The sequence below is a fragment of the Schistocerca gregaria genome, chromosome 7 (genome assembly GCF_023897955.1).
Source record: "Schistocerca gregaria isolate iqSchGreg1 chromosome 7, iqSchGreg1.2, whole genome shotgun sequence".
NCBI classification, from domain to species: Eukaryota; Metazoa; Arthropoda; class Insecta; order Orthoptera; family Acrididae; genus Schistocerca; species Schistocerca gregaria.
The window spans coordinates 453,712,662-453,737,639 of record NC_064926.1 but is presented as its reverse complement, the minus strand read 5'-3'; the positions used below and the strand labels follow the sequence as shown (position 1 = coordinate 453,737,639).

Below are 24,978 nucleotides of genomic sequence, written 5' to 3'. Positions count from 1 at the left end.
CGTTCTCGCTTCAATCTACTGTGCTGCCTACTCTTATCAGCATATGCATTGTTTAGAGTGGTGTTTGTTTACCACTAATCTATTTTCGCACCACATATTGCCATGGTTTGGTGAGTTATTTTTTTATCCCAATCCTGAATTCTCCCAAATTTTATTTCTTTCTAATCTTGTAATTCTACGCTTTTAACTCAGAGATTTTCACTTGTCATTTCAGGCTTTCCTATGCTCATATCTCCGCCATCATATCAACGATCTTAAATCTGACTAATGCAGTACCCGGTGTTCAAGGCAGGTGAAGCACTTTACTTCTCACTTTTTGCTTATCTGCCCTATTGATAGGTGCCGGACACGTTCGGGAATAAACTGTTTTGTAACAAGATCGTTATTACTAATTACAGATAATCTGAAGATGCACTAACCGCGCGAAAAGATTCGTTGTAACTAAAGCACTTTCAATAGAGGCTGTTTTTTATTTCCAGAATTATCAGTTTCACTGGGTATCACATGCTCAGAAATATAGATATGCGGGTCTTTATCAAGATGATGGACACGTTATGGTCTTTCACGTGATGTCGCAATGTGGGCGCCTCTAATCAGACACTGTGCAGGTTCCATTTACGTATATATACAGGGAGCAGCGCCCCGTCCCGGCTCAGTGGTGAAGATGCGTCCAACCTCGCTGCTAGCGCTGGCCGTCGTCGTGTCTGCGAGTGCCGTTTCGGCCTCAGTGATCCGGCCCCAGACCCGGCAGGTACAGGCCGCACATTAGCTGTCTGGGACCTGCTCTCTGTTTTTGGTAGCTTTTTGTAATTAAATATTTATATCTACATCTGTGTTCATGCAGCCAACATTAGCATTCCTTTGATATAGCGATCCTTTGTCGCAAAGAGATCTGTTTAGAGTCAAAGAAATGTGACTTTTCAAATTAAAGCACGCCTTGTGTTTTGAAAAATACCTTTTTGTTCCCAAATGTCTTGTTCGCATTGGATGGACTTCGAACAGTTTACCAGTTTCGACTCTTGTGACGCATCATCAGAAGCAATAACTTGACATTAAGTGACAGAAATGGACGTTAGGTGATTACTCGTAGTGTTTTTTTTCTTAACTCAATACTTGTTCTGATGATTACACATGAGTCGAAAACAATGAAATGTAGTTACTACACATGTCCACCCCATACAACAAATCAATTCTAAATAAACTTCTTTCCCCCTCGGGGTGTAGTTTGGAATACTATTGTCTCCGTACCCATACTCGTCCATCCGCTCCACACAATTTGAAACGAGACTCGTCCGACGAGGCAACAAGTTTCCAGTCATCAACAGTCCAATGTCGGTGTTGTCGGTTCCAGGCGAGGCATGAAGCTCCGAAATCCGATATCGATGATGTCTCGTTTAATGGTTCGTACGCTGACAATTGCTTAAGGCCCAGCATTGAAATCGGTGGCAATTGGCTGGACGGTTGCCCTTTTATCACGTTGAACGATTCTGTTCAGTAGTCAATGGTCCCGTTCTTGCAGGACCTTTCTCCGCCGGCAGCAAAGTCGGAGATCTGATGTTTTACCGGATGCCTGATGTTCGTGAAACGGTCGTACGGGGAAATCCCCACTTCAACACTGCCTCGGAGATGCTGTGTCCCATCGCTCGTGCGCCGACTATAACACCACGTTCAAACTCACTTAAATCTTGATTACCTGCCATTGTGACAGCAATAACCGATCTAAGAACTCCGCCAGACACGTATTGTCTTACATATTATCACTACCACTGTAATTTCACTGATGGTGAGTTACTCTAGTCATGTCACTCAGTTGCGATGTGATCCTGTTGTCATGTATTAGATTTGATTGTACATTGATACTGCTGCTGCGGAATTGAATAAAATGTCACTAGCTCCATTTCGTTTCCTGCCAAAAGACACACTACAAAATTTTAATACGTCGGTGTTGCGTGACGCAGACGAGGCGTAAGGCTTTGTGGCGTGCCGTCATCAAGGCTCCGAAAGCCCATATCGGTGATATTTCGTAGAATGGTTCTGATCCTGTGAACTTCTTCTGTAATATAGGCCGAGAGTGAAGGAAGCGAGTAGGAGCAGGAGAGGTGAGGCACGGCGGTACTGCATGTCACGTTAAACACAAGTAAGTATCAAATGCATACATGACTTTGGCTAGGATGAGCACCTAAGTGTGAAGCTGTAGTCCATGTCTAATCCTGAGAAGTAAGAAAGACTGTTGTGTATAATCTGAGAACCAACAAATACTCGTTGCTGTTCAAACTTTAACTGAACGTAACTAATATAAAGTCTCAATAGCAAGATAGCCCACTCGGTAGTAGAAGCGATATTTCCAGGCTGTCTGCTCTTGATGAAAAGGTGCGAAATCAAGACGGCACTGCCTGAGCTCCACAGCATCGGCCAGAGGGCTCTGTGGTCAGCGTAGTCAGTCTTCTCTCGTAGTGCCAACTAACGAGAGCGTGTACCTTCGTTGTGGTATCGTAACTATCGACGTCACATGGCTCCTACGCTGACACTTGCTGATGATCCAGCATTGAAATCTGCAGCAATTGGCTGGAGGGTTACCCTTCTGTCACTTTGAACGGTTCTCTTCAGTCATCGTTGGTCCTGTTCTTGCAGAGCCTTTTTCCGACCGCACTGATGTCAGAAATTTGATGTTTTACCAGAATTCCTGATATTCAGGGTACACTCGGAAAATGGTCGTACGGGAAAATTCCCACTTCGTCGCAACCTCGGAGGTGCTGTGGCCCATCTCTCGTCTGCCGACTATTACACCGGGTTGAAACTCACTTAAATCTTGATAACCTGCCATTGTAGCAGCAGTAACCGATCTAAAATCTGCGCCAGACACTTGTCTCAGATAGGCGTTGCCGACCGCAGCGTCATATTCTGCCTGTTTACATATCTCTGTACTTGAACACGCTTACCTATACTAGTTTCTTTGGCGCTTCAGTATAATTATAGAGTAACTGCAAAAAGATTTTTTGTTGTTGTGAAAACATGTGGCAGGAGAATTGTCAAACTGAACGCAAAAATATTTTTATTTTCTTTTTCATACCAAAAATACCATTACCATCCATATTTACGAAAACAAAAAAAACAATTGCTTTTATTTTCCGAATTTTCCGGGGATTTCCCAAAAATTTTCTTTCATGCGAACCTTGTCCTCATAATTACGGACCAAATCACTCGCACCGTTATTAATTAATGATATTTCATAAATGCGACAATCGATGTTAATTTCCGACTTTTCAGTTGAACTTTCTAAAAGTTTTCTTTCATACAGACCTTGCAGGAGCAGTAACGAACATAACAAAAATAAATCAACCAAATCGATCAGACAATTCTCCGGTGATGATCTTTCATACATGGCGCAACTGATTTTTATTAATATAGATGGATTTGACCGGTCTTCGTGAATGTCAAAGCGACACTACCCGCGTTTGAGATATGTATACTGCCGACGAACTGTCAAGTTACATATCATTAGTCCCAGTGCAATTTCACTGATGGTGAGTTAGTCTAGTCATGTCACTCAGGTGCGATGTGATCCTGTTGTCATGTGTGAGATTTGATTGTACATTGATACTGCTGCTGCGGAATTGAATAAAACGTCACTAGATACATTCCGCTTTCTGCCAAAAGACATACTACAAAATTTTCCAGCTGTTTTCACTTTGACGTTATGAAAAAAAAAACATTTTAAAATGTGCGGACGTATTTCTGTTACAGTCGGTAGAGCAGGACAAAGTAAATGAACTTGGTGACAACTTGTTATTATACGGAAACAGGAACTAGATGAGAAGGAGAGAAGAACCTGACACAGTTCTGAAGACGTAAGTCCAAACACGGTGCTTGGAGTAGTCTACACTCCCTAGGCCAGATGCAAGACCACAGGATCTCAAAGATGTACGAAAAAAATGCATGGACAGTACTTGTTGTTACCTGTGAGGGGCATTGTGAAGTATCCGACAAATCTTCAGACGGAGCACGAGAGAAGACTGGGTTGTTGGTTTTTTACGTCTGATGAATCGTTTTGCAAATATATTTAGTAGAGAATCCAAGCTCTTGACGCAAACATACTGCTAAGTCAACTCTGCAATTGCTCATTTTTATGAATAACAGCATACCCTAAGAAACGGCCGTACATATTACCTGAAGTATTAAAAAAGAGAAAATATTATTCAAAGAAGTAAATTTACGCATGAAATGTTTATAAATTCCAATATATTCATTTCAGAATTGGAAAAGAAACTGATACAATAGAATGTGAGTCTTTCGATCAGGACTAACACGGAAATGTACAAGACTGATTGTGCTAGAGAAAAAGGAACACAGGAAAAAGAATGTGAGGTAGAATGTAAGACATGGGTTCCATGCTACGTTGTTCCGAAGCTCTAATACTACTCATTTTTTAAGTTGTAATGTACCTAATCTGTAATGGACGTTCATTTCCATAACATACCTGCTTCTCAGTGCTGCAATTGGAGTGAGTATGCACTGCCATTTCAGTGCAGTGATGCTGTATTCGCGTTAGAGGTGTAGATGAAGCTGCTGTCTGTCATCCGTCCTCGGTCTCAGCTTCTTCTCCATGCTTCTGAAAAAGTTTACTGTCAATTACAGTCTGGTTTTGGGCCAGTTTCATTATTTTCCTGTTTGCTTTATTACGTAAGCGTCGAGTGGTGTGATCACCATATTTCTTTCAGATCTTTGAATAGACCCCACGTTTTTACTCTTCATGCATTTTAGTTTGAAGGTGCTGATCGTAACTCTTGTTGCAGTTAGAGTATGCGGTCGCTACAACTGAGAACGGAGTCGTGCGAGGTGAGGTAGTGACCTCTCTCAACGGGACGCCCTACAAGCGGTTCCTCGGCATCCCATACGCCACACCGCCGACTGGAGACCTCCGCTTCAAGGTGAGTGCCGTGGTGCGGTCTTGTAGCGGACATCAGTGGATCCATAGCGCTTAATTACTTTTATCGTTTTTCAGTGCTTACCAGATTATTTATCCTATGCTCACCTACATATTACTCCAAATCTCTAATTTTTGATGCACTTTCTTCAGTTGGACATGTAGCAAATGATTATGAAGTGAATGATTAAATATGGTATTTGGTCAGATGCAACGGTTCTCCCCTACTCAGGAATTTAAATTAAAACGTATAAATATATCTCCTAGTGTTAAAAATGTTCATTTGAAATTAAGACTGTCCACAGGAGATTCCTTCTTCCTTTCGTTAGCTCCAACAGCGTGTGATGAAACTGGTAACTAATAAAATTTCTACCTGGAAATGACCATGAATACGTAAATATTTTGTTGAAGGAGTCATTCAGATAAGGCAAAACAGGTCAAAATGACACAGAACTGTCATAATGATTACGAATCCTGATTCACTAGTATTGTAATAAATACAAGAAGCTCCTAATGCGCTCTATGGCTGATTCAGTATTCCCTGCTTATTCTACTAATCATCGAGTAGATACTGTAGACGATTGACATGTTTCAATACACACACACATATACTGAAGCGCGGGAGAGCATACACACACGTATAAGGGAAGACAGTGATATCAAGAAGCTTACTGTTATGCTAATACTGCAAGAAATTTTCAGGAAGTAAATGGTGTAAGAAAGAAAATATGATACTAAATGTAACTATTTCTCTTATTTACGATTAGTGTCAAAAACAGTTATATTACAGGCGCAGTTTCTACGGCTGAGAAGTTATTTCAAGTGCTTTTAAGGGTCGTAGAACAAACTACAAGTGAATTAGGATATAAAAAATGGGAAAGCATACAATTACTGAAAATTTAAATACATGGGGTAGTATATACAGAGGGACGGAGAACTGGAAAGCGAGATGCAACACCGAATACATTGTGGTTGGAACAACTGGAGGAAAAAGAGTGGAGTGTTGTGAGACAAGAAGGTGAGCATTGGGTTCAAAGGGAAAGTGTACAAGTCGGTGGTAAAGCCTGGTATGATATACGGGGCGAGACATGGTCAAGCACAGTAGCCCAGGAAAGGAAGATGGAAGTGGCGGAAATGAGAATGCGGAGGTGGATGTGTGGGGTAACAAGGAAGGACAGGATTAGAAATGAATTTGTTAGAGGAGCTGTGAAAGTGGGACCCATGGGGAAACAGATACAAGAGAGCAGACTAAGGTGGTAGGGACACTTACAGACAAAAGGGGAAGAGATATCGGAAACAGAGTTGAAGATATAAAGACTGAAAGAGCGAGAAGGAGAGGAAGACGGAAGATGAGGTGGAAGGATAAGATATCCGGCGACCTAAGGGAGAAAGGACCGACCAACCAACGTGTCGTCAACAGCCTAGAGGCGTCATTGGATGCGGATATGGAGGGGCACGGGGTCACGCATCGCTCTCCCGGCCATTGTTAGCTTTCGCGACGGTAGGCGGTACTTCTCACTAAAGCAGCTCCTCAGTTGGTTTCGCAAGGGCTGAGTACAACCTGCTTGCCAGTAGAGCCCGCCAGACCCGGACGGTTACTCATCCAAACGCTACCCAAGCTCGACAGGACTTAACTTATCTGACGGGAACCGATGTTACCACTGCTACAAGGCCGTTGGCCTACCTGTCACAGTGAAATGAAAACTGAATAACTCCAAGGCGACTAGTCGAGGATATTTCTGAAAACTATTATTTATCGCACTCACCGTGTTCTACATCCATAACGGATAAAAATTTCATGTTATAACCAATGTCGCGAGAACATCTTTAAGTACCCGTGGTTTTCAATGTATGTCACGCAACAGGCATAGACGTTGTGGCGTGTTCGTAACTCAGCCAACGGCATCCAGTGGCTACCTTTTCACTCTGTACTGTAAACGTAGCTATCTTCTTGAAAGCTGTCATTTCAAGATGCCGAAAAAGTGTTTGAAAATTTGGGGTAGTTTACAGCTCTCACTCTTTACGGTGAGGAACTAATGTGATCGGTGCGATTAAAAACTGTTTACATATACCATGTAAGGTTCATGTGCACCGCTAAACTTCAATTACTCAATTTATTGTGAGTGTATCATTCGATAAACGAACACAGTTCACATTACAAGTCATTTATTTTGCTACTGCCATGTGTTATTTTTTATACCACAAATGAGTTCCACTGCCAGTGGCGAATTGTAAACAGTGTATAATAGACACCATAAAAAATAGTTCCCCTGAAAACCTGTTCTGGTTTGCAGCTTGTATGGACAGCTGTGCATATTAATTCAGTTGTGTCTTGTAATAGGAACCAACATGTAAAACGCCTACATAAGTCAGAGTCAGACTTGGTTGCACCGCAGGACACAATTCATATATTTGTAAACATTAGTAGAAACCTCTCTACGAAACACATGTGAACGCCTAATCACAGTTCACAGCAGCATAGATCAAAGTCTATTTACAACATCTTTAGTGCTGTACGTGGCTCTACTTCTGTTAATTCATCAGAAGCTTATAATAAGAGGGCTAATCATAAGTAAACGCTTAAACACCACAGTTCATTGCATAAAAAGTTTTCGGTTTACTTGCCGCATCAAATTTGGATAAAATCCGAAGCTTTCTAATACTACCTCTGTCACCTTCGTCAGTGGAAAACTGACAGTTTGGCCCCTGGCGAAGATGACGGAGGTAGTCACCAAAAGCTCGGGATTTTATCCAAATCGGAGAAGTTTTTATGCAAGGACTCTGTCGCGAAATACTCTGTAGTAACCACAGTTTATTTTCCCACGGTAAACCGTCCACTTAAAAATTATGCATTATCTCATAGTTTGTTCACAGAATTTCACGTAATAATTCTAAAAATGGCTCTGAGCACTATGGGACTTAACATCTGTGGTCATCAGTCCCCTAGAACTTAGAACTACTTAAGCCTAACTAACCTAAGGACATCACATACATCCATGCCCGAGGCAGGATTCGAACTTGCTACCGTAGCAGTCGTACGGTTCCGGACTGAGCGCCTAGAACCGCTAGGCCACCGCGGCCGGCTAATAATTCTAAAAATATATGTTTATGATAGAGCATAATCAAGTAACTGTTCCCTTTTCATTCCATGTTTCGTGTATAACTAACACGACATTGATTACATGGTTACGATTCCTGCGCTGTGCTTTGCTTCTTGCCGGCAACACTGCAGTACCCAGACTGTTTGGTAACCACCTCAGACAGCGACCTATCGATATTTTATAAAGCTGACTATTACGTAAATTATAACTACTTCAATTTTTAACACGGATGTACAGTTTTATGGTCATATAAATATTGTACCCTGAAGTACCAACATGCCATGCGAAGTGCACTGCAGTACAAAATGAAAAATAATAATTCCACAAACGGCAGTTACAACATATAGAAGCCACACGTACTCTACGCAATTCTATCATAAATGCGATACGAAACGAAAAAATAAATAAAAATAAAGAAATTTAAATCGGATTTCGGCACCTACTGAAGCACTGCCTTCAATTAGTACAAAAATATCGCCAGATCAAGAAAATGTGCAAGTCAGCGTATTATTTTTTCGAGTTCAAATTTATCTTAATAAGAAACAGGAATTTATTCGAGTGTTTTAGAAAGGCAAACAATATTGATTAACATACCGGAAGTAGAGGTGATGTGCACGTAGGCCTCTGGATATCTATCGATAAATTTAGTTTCACTTGTTCAGGTGAATTTTTTTCTAAATCGAAAGTGGCTAATGAAATGAATATAACGCTTTTTAAATATTTTCTTTCTTTTTATGACACTTTCTGACGATGGCAGTCTGTTAGAACTCAGTGCAACAGTCAATGTGGAAAAATAAAAAGTCATGTACACAAATGGTCCAGTACACAATGATTCACACAATGACAACAAACAGAAAAACAGCTTAACTCAGTCACATGCTTGAGGGACACCGGGCAAAGTGCCCATGGCGGCCAAAGAGACCACTGAGGTCCCGGACACTATAAGTTGTTGGCACGGCGCAACCTGTAGCGACAAGTCACCCAGTGAAGTCTAACGTGTCTGCTGTGCCGCCCCTTCCGAGGACACTGTTTGGTAACAGTCTGATATCCCTGTACTAGCAGGATACAGCGGATGAGGTTACTTTTGTGAAAAGGGGCCAAAATAAGTTGCTGTCAGTCACACTCAACATATAAATTTTATTAGTTAAGACAAACAATAACATAAGCAAGAATTAAAAACTCGCAAGGTTTTAATGAAAGAGCTCCTTTGATTTGATTTAAATCAGCTGAAAGCCTCATTCGAAAATCCAGGGCCCTAGGCCTAACCAAGGAATTGAGGTCCAGGAGTTCTTTTGGAAGTTTCACTGGGTTCAAAAAAAATTTTTTTTCACTTCAATAAAAATAGGCTGACGGCCACACATCAAGCGAGAACAGTGTTACTGCTTGAGGCCAAAAGAAAAGAAAAACTTACAATTTTAATAAGCTAAAACGCGGCTGAAGGCCACACAGAGTACTTAAGACTAAAAGGATATCACTATATAAAACACAAGGTGCGGCGCTCAGAAGTTTCCAAGGGTCGGCCTGGGAAGTAACACTAACGCACATTTAGGTGAGACAGGCAGCCCGACCGACAACCTCTTAATGGGTAGGCAAACCAACGGAAGGCCAGCCGACAAACCAACCAACCAAATCAGTTCTGCTCGACCCGACGAGCAAAATCAACAAGACATCAGTAGTTCAACGTTTAGGATACTGGTGCCCAATCCAGCCAAGTTGAGGCTTGATAGTAGGCTAAGTGAGGACTCAACTTTAGAGTCCAAGATCGGTGGGGGTCGAACTTCGTAACCCTCACAAGACGCGCCTCACAACTCCAACCACGCGTGCACGCCGCCAGCGGCTCCGGCCCGAATCAGCGCGACGGGGACTTCCTCGCTGCTCTGCGCCAACCGACCGACTCCACCACCCATAAACGGTCAAAAGATCAAATAGACGTCGGCCGATGAGACGACCGACCAACCAACGGTCGTTCCCGCTCCAGTCTTCTCCAGTCGGTCAGTCCATGTTTGTCGCCAGTGGTCGGCATGTACTGGCTGTCCGAACCTCACTGCTGCTCCGTGCCCAACCAAATCCAGACACACTACACCCGGAGACACTGGCTCGGACCCAAACATACAGAGGGAACACGCCCACTGACTAACCGACATACCTGCACCAGGAAGGAAGTTCTGTAAGATGACCAATTGAAGGGGCCCAGAAGCGGTCAGAAGACCAAATACACGTCGCCCGCTGAGGCGACGGACAGAACGACCAACCATCCGTCGTCCCCGCTCAAGTCTCCTTCCACCGGACAGTGCATGTGTGTCGCCAGTGGTCGCCGAGTACTGGCTGTGCAGACCTTACTGGAGCTACGTCCCGACTGAACTACGCGCACTGCTGGTCCTTCTCCAACTGACTTCCCCATACACGACGACCCGGAAATACTACCGGGCGCTCCAGAGATGGTACGACAGTGCACTATAGATACTCGCTGCTGCCACTCCCAGGCAAGTAAGGTAGGGAGTTAGTGACGCCAGTAAATGGTATAAGGAAACGAGGCGGAAGTAACGTAATCGAAGATGACAACCAATAAATACATGAACATGAGCCGTGCATGGCTCAGTTACATCAACTTCTATGGATTTTAGTTGTCATGATGTAAGGGTAAGTGGTCAGTTAATTTAACTATTATGCAGGGGAAATATTGGTTACATCGTTTTTAGTGTCATACCTTGACTCCGTAATGCTTCTTTAGTTATTGAAAGTTCTATTAGAGGGTATACAGCTTTAGAGTAATGGCGTCACTGCGGGCAAAGCGGCCATATAGGCGGTGGCATAGAGTACTCAGAAGCAGGAAAGGGAGGAAAAATGAAGAACCGAAGCAGGCGAAGAAAGGAAAGACAGTAAAAGGAAAATTGCGTACATCCCGAAATCCAAACCTATAAGATCTCTTTCTGATGACAACGATGAATACAAGGCAACACCGTGAAGAAATATTTTCAAAATCAAGACCAGAAGAGCAGTGAATTAACTGCTAATTGTGCTCCCTCTGGGTCCACGAACCTCTGTACATGAGGAGTACAGTTTGACTTTTATTTGTGAAAAGTGTAAATAATTCAATTCGAATAATGTTTACAATAAAATAAATTTAGTTCTTTGTTAAAACAGTTCTTAAATCCTTATTTTGAGTTTAAAATTAAGGGCCACTTTGCCCACTCAATTCGGGCAGATTGGCCATTTTGCCACACTGTGAAAATCGAATTCTTTAAAGTGCTTAATTTGATCCTTAGGTAATTGGACTATTCGATATCGTCCTTCTATAGTTGCAGATTGTAATTAATCATTTATATGCTCCTCGCCTTAAAAATAGGAATACTTTAGCGTGCCCAGTTTTCCTGAGTGTTCCCTACAGACAGTCAGGCGTGTGGGTGTTTCTACTGAAATGCACTTATTTGAGGAAATAAAAAAAATCATATGTAGGTTGCAAGTTGTCACGAGACTATGTTTAGTTATTTGTGTGACCAACCTTAGCTGTTAACCGCCGGTGTGCGCAGGCTCCGCTGCCTGCAGCCAACTGGACTGGAGTCAGGGACGCCCTCACCTTCGGCCCCAGCTGCTCACAGTCTGGCCGGGGCTCTGAGGACTGCCTCCACATGAACGTCTTCGTGCCCCAGACTGACGACGACTCTCCACTGCCTGTAATGTTCAACATCTACGGCGGCGGCTTCACTGCTGGCTCCTCCGACGGAAGGCCACCAGACTACTTCGTGGAGAACGGTGTCCTCCTAGTGACTTTCAACTACCGCCTGGGTCCTCAGGGTGAGTACCTAATCACGGCATCGCCCCCATTCTCATTCCCAAACCTCACCAAAACAATCCAGAAAAAAAATTATCTCCTAAAATTAAAAAAAAGTAGTTTCTTAATAATTATTTAGGTCCTGTACATTAAAATATGGTAAATATTTTCAGTTGACTAAGCAACCATTTTTAGATCTGAGAACAAGGAATCAAGAGAAAACTTTGTGAAGTTTTACCAGCTCAACTTTGACCTTACAAAAATTTTTGAAATGAGGAAATAAATCAGAGTCTAAGCACTCATGAAAAATTGATTTTTTTCAGATCTGAAGATGATTCTTCAGTCAACTACAACTAGTTATCAGATTTCAATATTTTATAACGTACGTCATCTAGACAATATTATAGACGGTCCAGCCACATTAATGTGACCACCGCCTATTTTAGACTTCAACGCGCAACAACCACTGACACACCTCAGATGACAGCAGTCGCAGTGGAGGGTATACAAAGCGTGTCAGGGGGGAGCAGGTGTGGGTCGCAGAGAACACTGCAGTCCTGCAGAAGGGGAGCGATTTGTCTGACGACCTAAAGGGCATGAACGTTGGTTTCAGATCAAGAGCGGGACCATTTTTGAAAAGGACGTGTTTGTAAACTGCTCTAGTTAAAGTATACCGCGCATGGCAAAATGGCACTACCCGAAACCACTGCAGACGGAACTGTTGTGCACCACGAGCCATAGATAACAGTGAACGACGGCTGTGGAGATGTGTACGAGCGAACAGATATCCTACTGCTGAGAAAAGACCAGCCAGGTGTCCCAAGACCAGCGTCTCCTCAACGACCGGTCAGCGAACATTACTGCATACGGGCCTCCACAGCAGGCGCCTGGTCCATGCACCCATACTGACTGCTGTTCATCGGCGACAGAAGCTGGAATCCGTACGCAAGTACCGCAGCTGGGTGTCCACAGGTCGTCTTTCCAGACGATGCGTGCTCCATCGGACAGATGGCCGTTTGCGTGTACGACGTGAAAACTCTCAAAGTAAACACCCTGGAACCAAAAGGGAATATTATGTTTTGCGGAATGTTTTCGCGATCTCGTCATTCTGGCGGACACAAGGCATTAACACAGGTATGCATCTATCGTTAGATATTAGGTCCACCCCTACATGCAGTTTGTTCTTCCTCGGCTTGATGGCATTTATCAGAAGGACAATGCACCAAGTCAAACAGCTCTCAGTGTACATGTGTGATTCGTAGAGCATCAGGATGAGTTAACCATCCTCACCTCGCCACCAAAGCCTCGGATCTGTGAGACCATCTCAATCGGGCTGTCGCCTCCATGTATCTTGAACCGAGGAAACCTAGCGGCCCATATCGATTCTTTCCAGAACTTCACTCACTCTCTTTCTACATGTCTCGCAGTGATCTGCGGTGTAAAAGGCTTCTGATGGGAGGTGACATTAACGTGACTGCTTATGTGTCAAAGTGTTACACCTCTCACAGAAGTGTAAACATCCGAAAAGTGTGTTGGCTGGTTGCTGCTGGTTGCTGTATTTCTTCAAGTTATAAGAAATTTAGTGAATCCGTTGAGAAAATACGCGTCGTTCCACCAACAAATTGGCCAACTTCGTGTTGTGTTCATGAGCACGTCTAAACGTAATAGCTCCTTTTTACAGTTCGTCACATCCTCACATCAAGTCATCTTCCTGAAGCTATTAATATAAATTTTTTGTGAGTCATCAGTCTTTTGACTGGTCTGATGCCGCCCGCCACCAATTCCTCTCCTGCGCCAACTTCTTCATCTGAGAGTAGCTCTTATACCCTGCGACGTCAATTATTTGGTGGATGTATTCAAATGTCTGTCTTACCCTACAGTTTTTTACTCTCCACAGTTCCCTCCAGTACCATAGATCTTATTTCCTGAATTCATGACACATATCCTATTTTGGTAACCATTCTTCTTATCCGTGTTTACCATGCGTTCCTTTCTTCGCCGAGTCTGAGGAAAAACCCCACACCGCTTATCTTAGCACTCCACCAGAATACTATCAGCCAAACGTACATTCACAGAAATTTCTTCCTCAAAATTAATGCTTATTTTTGGTACCAGTAGACTTCTCTTGGCCAGGAATGCCCTCTTTGTCTAAGCTAGTCTAATTTTTACATCCTCCTCGATTCGTCCATCATGGGTTATTTGGCTGACTAGATACCAAAATCCCTCAACTTCGTTTACTTCGTGTTCAGCTTCGATCTTAAGTTTACCACTACTCTCATTTGTGATACATCCGTTACCTTTGCTTTAATCTCAATTCATACTCTGTGCTCATTATATTCTTCATTCCATTCAACAGATTCTGTGATTCTCCACACTCAACGCGGAAAGCAATGTTATTAGGGAATCTTATCACTGATATTCTTTCACCTGGAATTTTAATCCCACTCTTGAGGTTCTCTTTCATTTCCATCATCGCTTCCTCGGTGTACAAATTGAACGGTAGGGGCAAAAGATTGCATCCCTCTCTTACACACTTTTAATCCGAGCCCTATTGTTCATTTTGGTTCTTGGACATATTGTACCCATCTTTCCTTGGAGCTTACTCCTATTTTTCTTAGAGTTTCGAACATCTTGCACTATTTTCCACTGCTGAACGCTTCTTCGAAGTCGACGAATCCTGTGAGTGTGTATTGTTTTTCTTCAATCTTGCTTGGGGATAGCGCAACATGAGAATAACCTGTCTGGAGCCCTTACCTTTCTTGAAGCCAAACTGATGGTGACCTAACTGATCCTCAGTTATGTTTTCCTATCTTCTGTATTTTATTCTTGTCAGCAGCTTGAGTGCATGAGCTATTAAACTGATTGTGCGATAGTTTACGCACTTACCTGCCCTTATTATGTTCGTAATTGTTTAGACGTCGTCAGTCTTATCGATTCTACACACCAACTTGAAGAGTCGTTAGGTTGCCACTTCACCCAAAGGTTTTAGAAATTCCGATGGAATGTTAGCTATCCCTTCTCTTACCTGATCTCAAGTTTTCCATATCGACTCCAATTTCGTCTTCTGTCACGTCGTCAGACAAGTCCTACCCGTCATAGAGCTTCTTATCAATCGGAAATGAAACTTAGTACACAAAAAGTGGAGATATAATTATAGCCTTTCTATAACTTGTTGTTGTTGTTGTGGTCTTCAGTGCAGACTGGTTTGATGCAGCTCTTCATGCTCCTCTATCCTGGGCAAACTTACTCATTTCCAAGTAACTACTGCCACCTACATCCTTCTGAATCTGCTTAGTGTATTCATCTCTTGGTCTCCCACTATGATTTTTACCCTCCACGCTGCCCTCCAATACTAAAATGATGATCCCTTGATGACTCGCACGTCCTACCAACCGATCCCTTCTTCTAGTCAAGCTGTGCCACAAATTCCTCTTCTCCCCAATTCTATTCAGTACCTCCTCATTACTTACGTGATCTACCCATCTAGTCTTCACCATTCTTCTGTAGCATCATATTTCGAAAGCTTCTATTCTCTTCTTGTCTAAACTATTTATTGTCCATTGCTACACTCCATACAATTGCTCTCAGAAACGACTTCCTGTCACTTAAATCCATACTCGATGCTTACAAATTTCTTTTCTTCAGAAACGATTTTCTTGCCGTTGTCAGCCGGCTGATGTGGACGAGTAATTTTAGCCGCTTCATTCCGGAACCCCGCTGCTGCTACGGTCGCAGGTTCGAATCCTACCTCGGGCATGGACGTGTGTGATGCCCTTAGGTTAGTTAGGTTTAAGTAGTTCTAACTCTAGGGGACTGATGACCGCAGATGTTAAGTCTCATAGTGCTTAGAGCCATTTTTTTGCCATTGCGAGTCTCCATTTTATATCCTCTCTACGTCGACCATCATCAGGTATTTTGCTCTCCATATAGCAATACTCATCTACTACTTTAAGTGTCTCATTTCCTAATCTAATTTCCTCAGTATCACCTTATTTAATTAGACTACATTGCATTACGCTTGTTTTGCTTTGGTTCATATTTATCTATAGTCTCCTGTCAAGACACTATCCACTGAGTTCAACTGCTCTGCCGGGTCCTTTGCTGTCTCTGACAGAATTACAATGTCATTGGCAAACCTCAAAATTTTTATTTCTTCTCCATGCATTTTAATGCCTACTCCAAATTTTTCTTTTGTTTCATTTACTACTTGGTCAATGCATAGGCTGAATAACATCGGGGATATGCTAAAACCTTGTCTCTTTTCCTTCTCAACCACTGCTTCCCTTTCATGCCCCTCGACTCTTAAAACTGCCATCTGGTTTCTGTGCAAATTGTAAATAGCCTTTCGCTCCTTCTATTTTATCCCTGCCACCTTCACAATTTGAAAGAGAGTTTTCCAATTAGCATTGTCAAAAGCTTTCTCTAAGCCTATGAGTGCTAGAAATGTAGGTTTATCTTTTCTTAACAATCTTCTAAGATACGTCGTAGAGTCAGTATTACCTCACGCGTTCCAAAATTTCTATGGAATCCAAACTGATCTTCCCTGAGGTCGGCTTCTACCAGTTTTTCCATTCGTCTGTAAAGAATTCGTGTCAGTATTTTGCAGCCGTGAGTTACTAAACTGATAGTTCGGTGATTTTCACACCTGTCAACACCTGCTACCTTTGGGATTGGAATTATTATATTGTTCTTCAAGTCTGAGGGTATTTCTCCTGTCTCATGTATGTTGCTCTCCAGAAGGTGGAGTTTTGTAAGGCCTGACTCTCCCAAGGCTATCCGTGGTTCTAATAGAGTGTTGTCTACTCCCAGGGCCTTGTTTCGATTTAGGTCTTCCAGTGCACTGTCAAACTCCTCACACACTATCATATCTTCCATTTCATCTTCATCTACGTCGTCTCCCATTTCCATAATATTGTCCTCAGGTACGTCGCCCTTCTATAGATCCTCTATATACTCCGTCCATCTTTCTGCTTTCTCTTCTTTGCTCAGAACTGGGTTTCCATCAGAGCTCTTGATATTCATAAAACTGGTTGTCTTTCTCCAAAGGTCTCTTTAATTTTCCTGTAGGCAGTATCTGTCTGACCCCTAATGATAAATGGCTCTACATCCTTGTATTTGTCCTCTGGCCATCCCTGCTTAGCCATTTTGCACTTTCTGTCGGCCGGCCCGGGTGGCCGAGCGGTTCTAGGCGCTACAGTCTGGAACCGCCGGACCGCTACGGTCGCAGGTTCGAATCCAGCCTCGGGCATGGATGTGTGTGATGTCCTTACGTTAGTTACGTTTAAGTAGTTCTAAGTTCTAGGAGACTGATGACCTCCGACGTTAAGTCCAATAGTGCTCAGAGCCATTTGAACCCTTTGAACTTTCTGTCGATCTCATTTTTGGCCCTTTGTATTCCTTTTTGCCTGCTTTATTTACTGCATCTTTATATTTTCTCCTTTCATCAATTAACTTCAGTATCTCATCTGTTACCCAAGGATTTTTATCTACTTGATCCCCTACTGCCTTCGCTATTTCATATTTCAAAACTACCCATTCTTCGTCTCCTGTATTTCTCTCCCCCGTTGTTGTCAATCGTTCCCGAATACTCTCTCTGAAACTCTCTACAAGCTCTGGTTTTTTTCAATTTATCCAGGTCTCATCTCCTTAAATTCCCACCTTTTTGCAGTTTCTACAGTTTTAATCTACGGTTCATAGTCAATAGATTGTGGTCAGAATCCACATCCTCCCCTGGAAATATGTTATAAATGAAAACCTGGTTCGTAAATCTCTTTATTACCATTATATAATCTATCTGAATCCTTCCAGTGTCTCAAGGCCTCTTCCACATACACAACATTCTTTCATATTACTTAACCCAGGTGTTAGCTATGATTAATTTATGCTCTGTGCAAAATTCTACCAGGCGGCTTCCTCTTTCATTCCTGATCCCCATTCCATATTCATCTACTTCTTTTCCTTCTCTTCCTTTTCCAACTATCGAATTCCAGTACCTCATGACTATTAAATTTTCGTCTCGATTCGCTATCTGAATAATTTATTTTATCTCATCATACATTTCTTCAATCTCTTCCTGGTCTTCATAACTTAAGCACGGTTTTTCATGCTCCAGTATAGTCCTAGGCATCTGAGGTCAAAAACAGGTTATTGGTTTGAGTTGAATACACCTTCGCAACTGCAGTTCTGGATCGGAGTCAGGAATCCAGAGATCTGACGAACACGTTCGAATAATAGTGTCTACTGATGTTCGAATATCTGGCTTTGCAGCATGAGGTCCCAGGAAAGTCGAATATTCAGCTTTGTACAATGTTGTACAAAGGTTGGTGAATGTTTAGCACTTGTATTGCACCCGGAATTTACTTTAAACTTCTCTAATGGAGGGATATGAACCGCCTTCTGTATTGAACGAGTGCATAGTACTCAGTTTTGCAACACCAAGCCTTTGTCTGGTAGGCTCATTGTGGACACACTGGGAACCATCTGGAGGTCTGGAGGGAGGAGGTTAAAGTTCATCCACGCTTTGAACGACAGGAGATCATTTTGTCGATCTGTCGCAGGGTTCCTGAGCCTGCAGAACGACGACATCCCGGGGAACGCGGGCCTCAAGGACCAGCTGCTGGCGCTGCAATGGGTACAGAGGAACATCGCGGCCTTTGGTGGTGACCCCACCAAGGTCACCATCTTCGGGGAGAGCGCTGGTGGTGCCTCATCGTCATTCATGTTCCTCTCACCAAAAGCCGAAGGTAAGAGTGTTAAGATAAAATGCACAGTTATTTAGGGCTTGAAAAGATGTATCACCTCTTACGAAATTGCATCGGAAGTGAGAGAATAGCGTAGATACGCGATACTTTGAGTATCGCTGTATTAGGATATCAGTTTTATAGTGTTAGATCAAGGGGAAAGGTTAGAGGGGCAATAGAAATAGCCAACAGAAATGAGGTGGCGTGTACCGACTTGGCTGCCAGCAGTACCAGCACTACGGAACTGCAGCTCAACAGAGGCAACACACACCACACACACACACACACACACACACACACACACACACACACACACACAGATTCGGGAGACTACAGCGGTCCCGGGTACACGGAGTACTGGCACGCCTCAGCCAGCACTAGGCAGCAAGACAAACAGCACTGACAACTAAATCTTCAGATGTCAGACACTGAGATCAGTACTGAACATTGCATCTCGATAGACTACAGTTCGTGCAACGTAGTACCGTGCAGATGGATGTGAGTAACCGGTAAGTAGTAAATACTAACTACATGACCAACGAAGCACAAATAGAGCACATTTGTGAGTGTTTGCTGTGTGGAGCTCATGCGAAGAAGCCGTAAGAGCGTTGTTTCGTCGTACGACGGATCCCTCTTTCGATTCCTGGTACTGCTAGTTTTTGTACTGTAGTAAGCGTGAAACTATTATATGGCACAATACGTTCCTGACATGTAAAAGGACTGTTCGTAATTTATAGCTTTCGCTTCGTTTCTTTGAAAGTATCAGACCGATAGGGTACAGTTTTGGTTGCACAGAATAAACAGAAAGAATCGGAAAAGAAGAAGAAAGGAACAATTGCATCACGTTTGTGGAAGTAATAATAGTAATATAATAATAAAGACAACAAGAAGAACAGTAATTGACTACTAGATGGCAGCACTGCTGCACATCTATAAATTCCGTACAATCCTTTACAAGTGAGGAGAATGTTGTGCCATATAGTAGTTTTACACGTACTAGAGTTAAAAAACTGTCGTGACCAGTGCTCTATCCCAGTACCCTTGGTACGATGAACTAACGTTATACCGAATTCACCACTCGACCTCCCCACGACAGACACTCACAGATATTTTTTCCTGTGCTCTGTAGGTCATGTCATACTTATTACTTGCCGTTGACGCAGCTTCTCCTGGACGACAGCATATACCACAAACTATATCGGTGTTTTGGTTGATACTCTATCGATATACAGCGTTTGGTACCGATGACTGTCTGACGTCTAGAGTTTTGGATGTGACCCACTGCTGCTGCCCGTTTCCAATTCACTTATCTCCACCAGTCGCTAGCAGTAAAGTAAACTCCAGTCAGGAGCGTCTATTTCCACCAAGAGAAGAAACAATGAAAACACCAGTAAAGAGAATGCATCAAATGAATTCTCAGTTGGGAATGAGGACAACCATCAGCTATAGAATAATATGACAACAATGAAAATTTGTGCAGGACGGGGTCTCGAACCCGGATTTCCCGCTCGTCACCTTACCATTTTTTTTAGAAGTATGTCAAGTTGGTTTATTTGACACCGTAGAGTACAAAATGATGCCACGTGTTACAAAACTTTCAATACTGTATCGTGGTGAGAAATAACTAATAACAGTACTAATATTCAATCTTTCACATACTACTCATTTTGTCTCTATGAGTAATCATAATCGTGTCATGGCACGTCAAGGCTCTGACTCCTCCTTACGATGAAGACCGCGGCCCGGGTGAAGATTCAGTCCGTTGAAGGACTGCCGTCAGCTTGTGTGTCAATTGTTCTTCCGAGCTACAGCTATAAAAATGTTTCCTCCGGGCCGGGTTCGAACCGGCGACCTACGGATTTCTGCTTACAGAATCTCTACAGTCCACGTAAATTCAAGTCCTTAGTTCGAGTTTTAATTTCTCTCCGAGTAGTTTGCCATTTTCGATAGTAATTTCTCGCAGTAAGGTAAATGAAAAGGTAAGGCGTCCGGGTTCGACTTCCGGTCCGGAACAAATTTTCATTGTCGAGATTCCATTCTACAGCTGCTGGTTGTCTTTATTCGCAATTACGAATTCAGTTAATGATTTTCATAACGACTGCAATCAGGCACTGCAATATAGTATCGGAAAGTATAACAAAAAAAATCTGATACGCCTACGCCTCATCCTCAGTTACCTATCAGAAATCAATAATAGCTTCTTTCGCCAGTACACAATAACCAAACTTCCCTCATTCATCAGATAGCGAAAAAAATACCGTGAGGAAGGCAAGATGCAATAGTGACCGAAAAGTTGGAAGTATTACACGCTTACAGTAGATGATGAACAATTCTCTAGTTATCAGCCGAGTGGTGGCGTCGTCTTGTCGCAACGTTTCGATGAGTTTCGTACCCACCATCTTCTGGCGAAGTGTCGGGATGCTGAAGATATACTTGGCTCAACCAAAGACCGGCTGGGGTTGAAGGTGCCGGAGATTTACAGTATTCAGTGCGAATGTGGGATGGAATATATCGGGCAGAGACAACGATGTATCTGCCAGCGATTTACTGAACACATCTGAAACGTACGACTAGGACAGACAAATAAGTCCGCGCTAACAGAACATAGCATTATCGAGGGACGCACCTTCAAATTCGAAAAAAACGAAGAGTCTGTGCAGCTCTGTGCAGCACCAACGGTTTCTGGGACTCGATCTTCAAAGAGGCAGTGGAGATACGTCTGCACAACAATTTAGTAAACAGGGATAGCGGTTTTCAGCTCAGTGCAGCGTCGAATCTAGCAATTGACAAAATACGTCAAGGATGCTGTGATCTGAAGGCAGCGGCGTCCTCAGACAGATTGACAGCCACCGGGTCTCGACGCCGGGACGCGCAGCGCCCTCCTCCCATCACCGACGCGGCACCCCCTTCCGAAGGAACGTGATTGGCCGGCCTACAGAAGCGGACGAAGGACAAGCATCTATTTAGATATTCAGGAAACTTCGCCAGAAGATAATGGGTACGAAACTCATCGAAACGTTGCGACAAGACGACGCCACCACACGGTTCATAGCACTCTGTCTTCAGGCCACAAGTGGCCCATCGGGACGATCCGGGCGCCGTGTCATCCTCAGTGAGGATGCGGATAGGAGGGGCGTGTGGTCAGCACGCCGCTCTCCCGGTCGTTATGATGGTTTTCTTTGACCGGAGCCGCTACTATTCGGTCGAGTAGCTCCTCAATTGGCATCACGAGGCTGAGTGCACCCCGAAACTCGGCTCATAAACCGAGAAGAATTCATTATTGGAAGACACCGAGACAGATTGCAATCGCATACACTGACAATACAGTCACTGACCCAGAGGGATTTTAATGATTATGTCAAGGCATTATGTTATAGTACTTGCCACTAGTGTGATTACACTGGCAAGCAGTCTTCTATGAATGATGACGGAATTCAAGGAAGCCCAGAAGCAGAACACACAGATCATCGTTGCCTTTCAGGCATCAGTCCAGCAGTGGCTCCCCTCTGCGACTTCCGCAGTAGTTTCAAAACCCCATCATGAATAGACGACCAAACATCCAAGGCCTAACAGTGTGCGTCTTTAAAGCAGACGGCATTGCTAATCAAGAGGTCGAGTTCAGAGAACTCACGAGGAAGTTCTCCATCGACTTATGCATGACTGGGGAAACCCACCTAAAACCGGGAATAAAAGCGACAGTCCCCAACTGTGTTAGCTATCGCGAAGACAGGCCAACCCTAGGTGGATGAGTGGCCATATACATAAAAAGAGGGATCCCCCACCACCAGGTATTCTTACCAGCTACCAATAAAATCGAAGCAGTGGCGGTGGAAGTAACCACTGCCACCGGACCCCTAACAATTGTTGCAGACTACCGACCCCCACATGACCAGATAGATGAGGGAGACATAGCTGCTCTAGGGCAAATTGAAGGCAAACTCATAATAGGGAGAGACTTCAATGCCAAACACCCTGATTGGAATTCTAGAGTAACCTCCAGAGCAGGCGCCAGACTACAGCAACTAGCGAGCATCCATCACTTCGAAACATGGGGTCCAGTCGAGCCCACACATTTTCCAAAAAACGGAGGCAGGCCCGATGTGTTAGACATAGCTCTCACCAGGAGGATCGCAGGGTTTGTGGCCGCAAGGACAATCAACAGAATGTCCTCCCACGACAACACAGTGATTCTACAGGTCGATGTGGGAGAATGGGTAGCACTCCCACGGTACCAGACGTCATACAAACATAGAGACTGGGGGCGATACCGAGAAACTGTCGCCTCTGATATCGCTTGCGCTCCGCCACCTACTGCCGAAACAGTAGAACAAGCGCTACAAGACTTAACAGGCACCATCTTGCAGGCAGCGGAAGAGGCCACCCCACCACAAAGGGATGGCCCACCGCCGCACAGTCCCAGAACACTTGCTAGCTCAAATTCGACAAAAGAACAGAGTGGCAAAAGAGTGGAAGATCACTAGAAATCAGGCCACCAGGAGGCTGCTCAATCGTATACAGAGAGAATTGAAGGTAGCGCTCAATTAGCACAGACACCAGCGATGGCAAAACCGCCTCACAGTTCTCAAAGTAGACGATCATACACTATGGCAAGCAACCAAACAGTTTACAAAAAGACGCGCTAGGATGCCGCCACTGCATGGCGAGCGGGGCCTGGTCTACAGCCATGCTGGGAAGGCCATCGCCCTCGCTGACTCCTTCGAGAAGCAGTTTCAAGCGGCAGAACCCCAGGATGAAGAGTATGAAGAGGTAGTCAGTCGTCAACTGGCTGTCTTCCTCAATGCTGAGGAGGACCCAGAGGACGAACCCATACTTTTTGCCCCCAAGGACGTGGCAAGAGTAATCAGGTCCCTCCCTACAAAACAGGCGCCAGGACACGACAGTGTCACTAATCAGTTAGTCAAAAATCTCCCACCCACAGCGATAACACACCTCCCGAACGTCCTTAACGAGATTGCTCGTTCCCGCGAGTTCCCAGCTTGCTGGAAAAATGCCGAAGTGGTCGCGATACACAAACCTGGGAAAGACCCTCTAGTCCCGATTAGCCAATTGCCAACTCTCAGCAAGAACTATGAGCGCCTCCTGCTAGGACCCATACAAGAATATATTACCAGAGAGCAAATTCTGCCGGATTGCCAATTCGGGTTCCGGCAGAACCACTGTGCCCCACAACGGGTCATGAGAGTGGTTGAAGCAGCCACAGAGGGCTTCAGCCACAGAGGCTACTGCGGGATAGTGCTACTAGACGTAGCCAAAGCCTTTGACTCAGTATGGCATAGAGAGCTACTCTACAAGTTGTACACACAAAGGTTTCCCGGGAGCATAGTTCAGCTGATCAAAAGCTTTCTCACGAATAGAACTTTCTCCGTCAAAGTAGAAACTGCTACCTCCACCAAAAGGAGTATTCGTGCAGGGGTGCCACAGGGATCGGTCCTGGGGCCCGTCTTGTACAGTCTGTACACTGCGGACACACCAAAGGACCCCTGGTGCACACTGCACAGTACGCGGACGATACAGCCTACTGCACGAGAAATGGGAACAAGGACCTGGTCATTCGTAAGCTACAAAGGGTTTTAGACGACACAGAAACCTGGGCACGTCGCTGGCGCATCACCATCAACTCTGGAAATACGCAGGCAATGCTGATTACCCGCAGGCTCGGAAGGCGTGAACCTCCTCAACGTCCCTCCCTCCACCTTCACCTAAACGGAACCCAACTCCCCTGGCGCAGAACCGCCAAGTACCTTGGCGTAACCTTGGACTCTCGTCTTACATGGAAACCCCACATAGACGAGGTTCACAGGAAGATCTGTGCCAGAATGTCCATCTTATACCCAATCCTGAACTGAACCAGCTCCCTTCCCTGCCCAGTAGGTGTAAATGTGTACTAGGCCCTGATCCGGCCAGTAATGGAATATGCGTGCCCTGTCTGGGGATAGGCGGCAAAGCAGCACCTGGACAAACTTCAGAGGATGCAGAACCGCGCCTTCAGGAGTGCATTGCATTTACCTCTTGGATTCCCCATAGATGATCTGCACGCCACAGCCGAAATCCCACTCCTGAGAGAGCGTTTCCAAGATCTGGCAACGGCCTTCTATGAGGGTTTTTCCAGATTAGGGAACGGCCTCATCCACTCCCTAGGTCGGTATGACATGTCAAGCACAAGCGACCCAGGACGATCTTCAATGATTAAGTCGAAGAGAAAATCCCAGTATCCAATCCCTAATCCTGCTCCTTCCCATATAACACCAAACATCTCGCCAACCTCAGGCAAATACCAAACACAAACAGAACAGTCATCACATTTCACAGACACCAAAAAGCTTCAGATATAATCACACACACACGTACACAGGGGAGTAAAAGCCGAAAGGCTACAAACTCCCCATCACACTTCCCCAAAGAGGGGAAAGTAACAGATGA

The 24,978-nt window shown here is 44.2% G+C and overlaps 1 protein-coding gene across 1 annotated transcript in view; it reads left to right on the top strand.

The window, feature by feature from the left end:
- The first annotated feature begins 660 nt into the window (after window positions 1-660).
- The window catches only part of LOC126281985 (juvenile hormone esterase-like), a 55,791-nt gene continuing 31,473 nt past the window's right edge, over window positions 661-24,978 (top strand). The window contains exons 1-4 of the mRNA XM_049981368.1: window positions 661-751; window positions 4,794-4,928; window positions 11,556-11,820; window positions 18,355-18,540. Of these exons, the coding sequence (XP_049837325.1) occupies window positions 665-751; window positions 4,794-4,928; window positions 11,556-11,820; window positions 18,355-18,540 (673 nt within the window). The 5' untranslated portion in view covers window positions 661-664. The remainder of the gene's footprint in view (window positions 752-4,793; window positions 4,929-11,555; window positions 11,821-18,354; window positions 18,541-24,978) is intronic.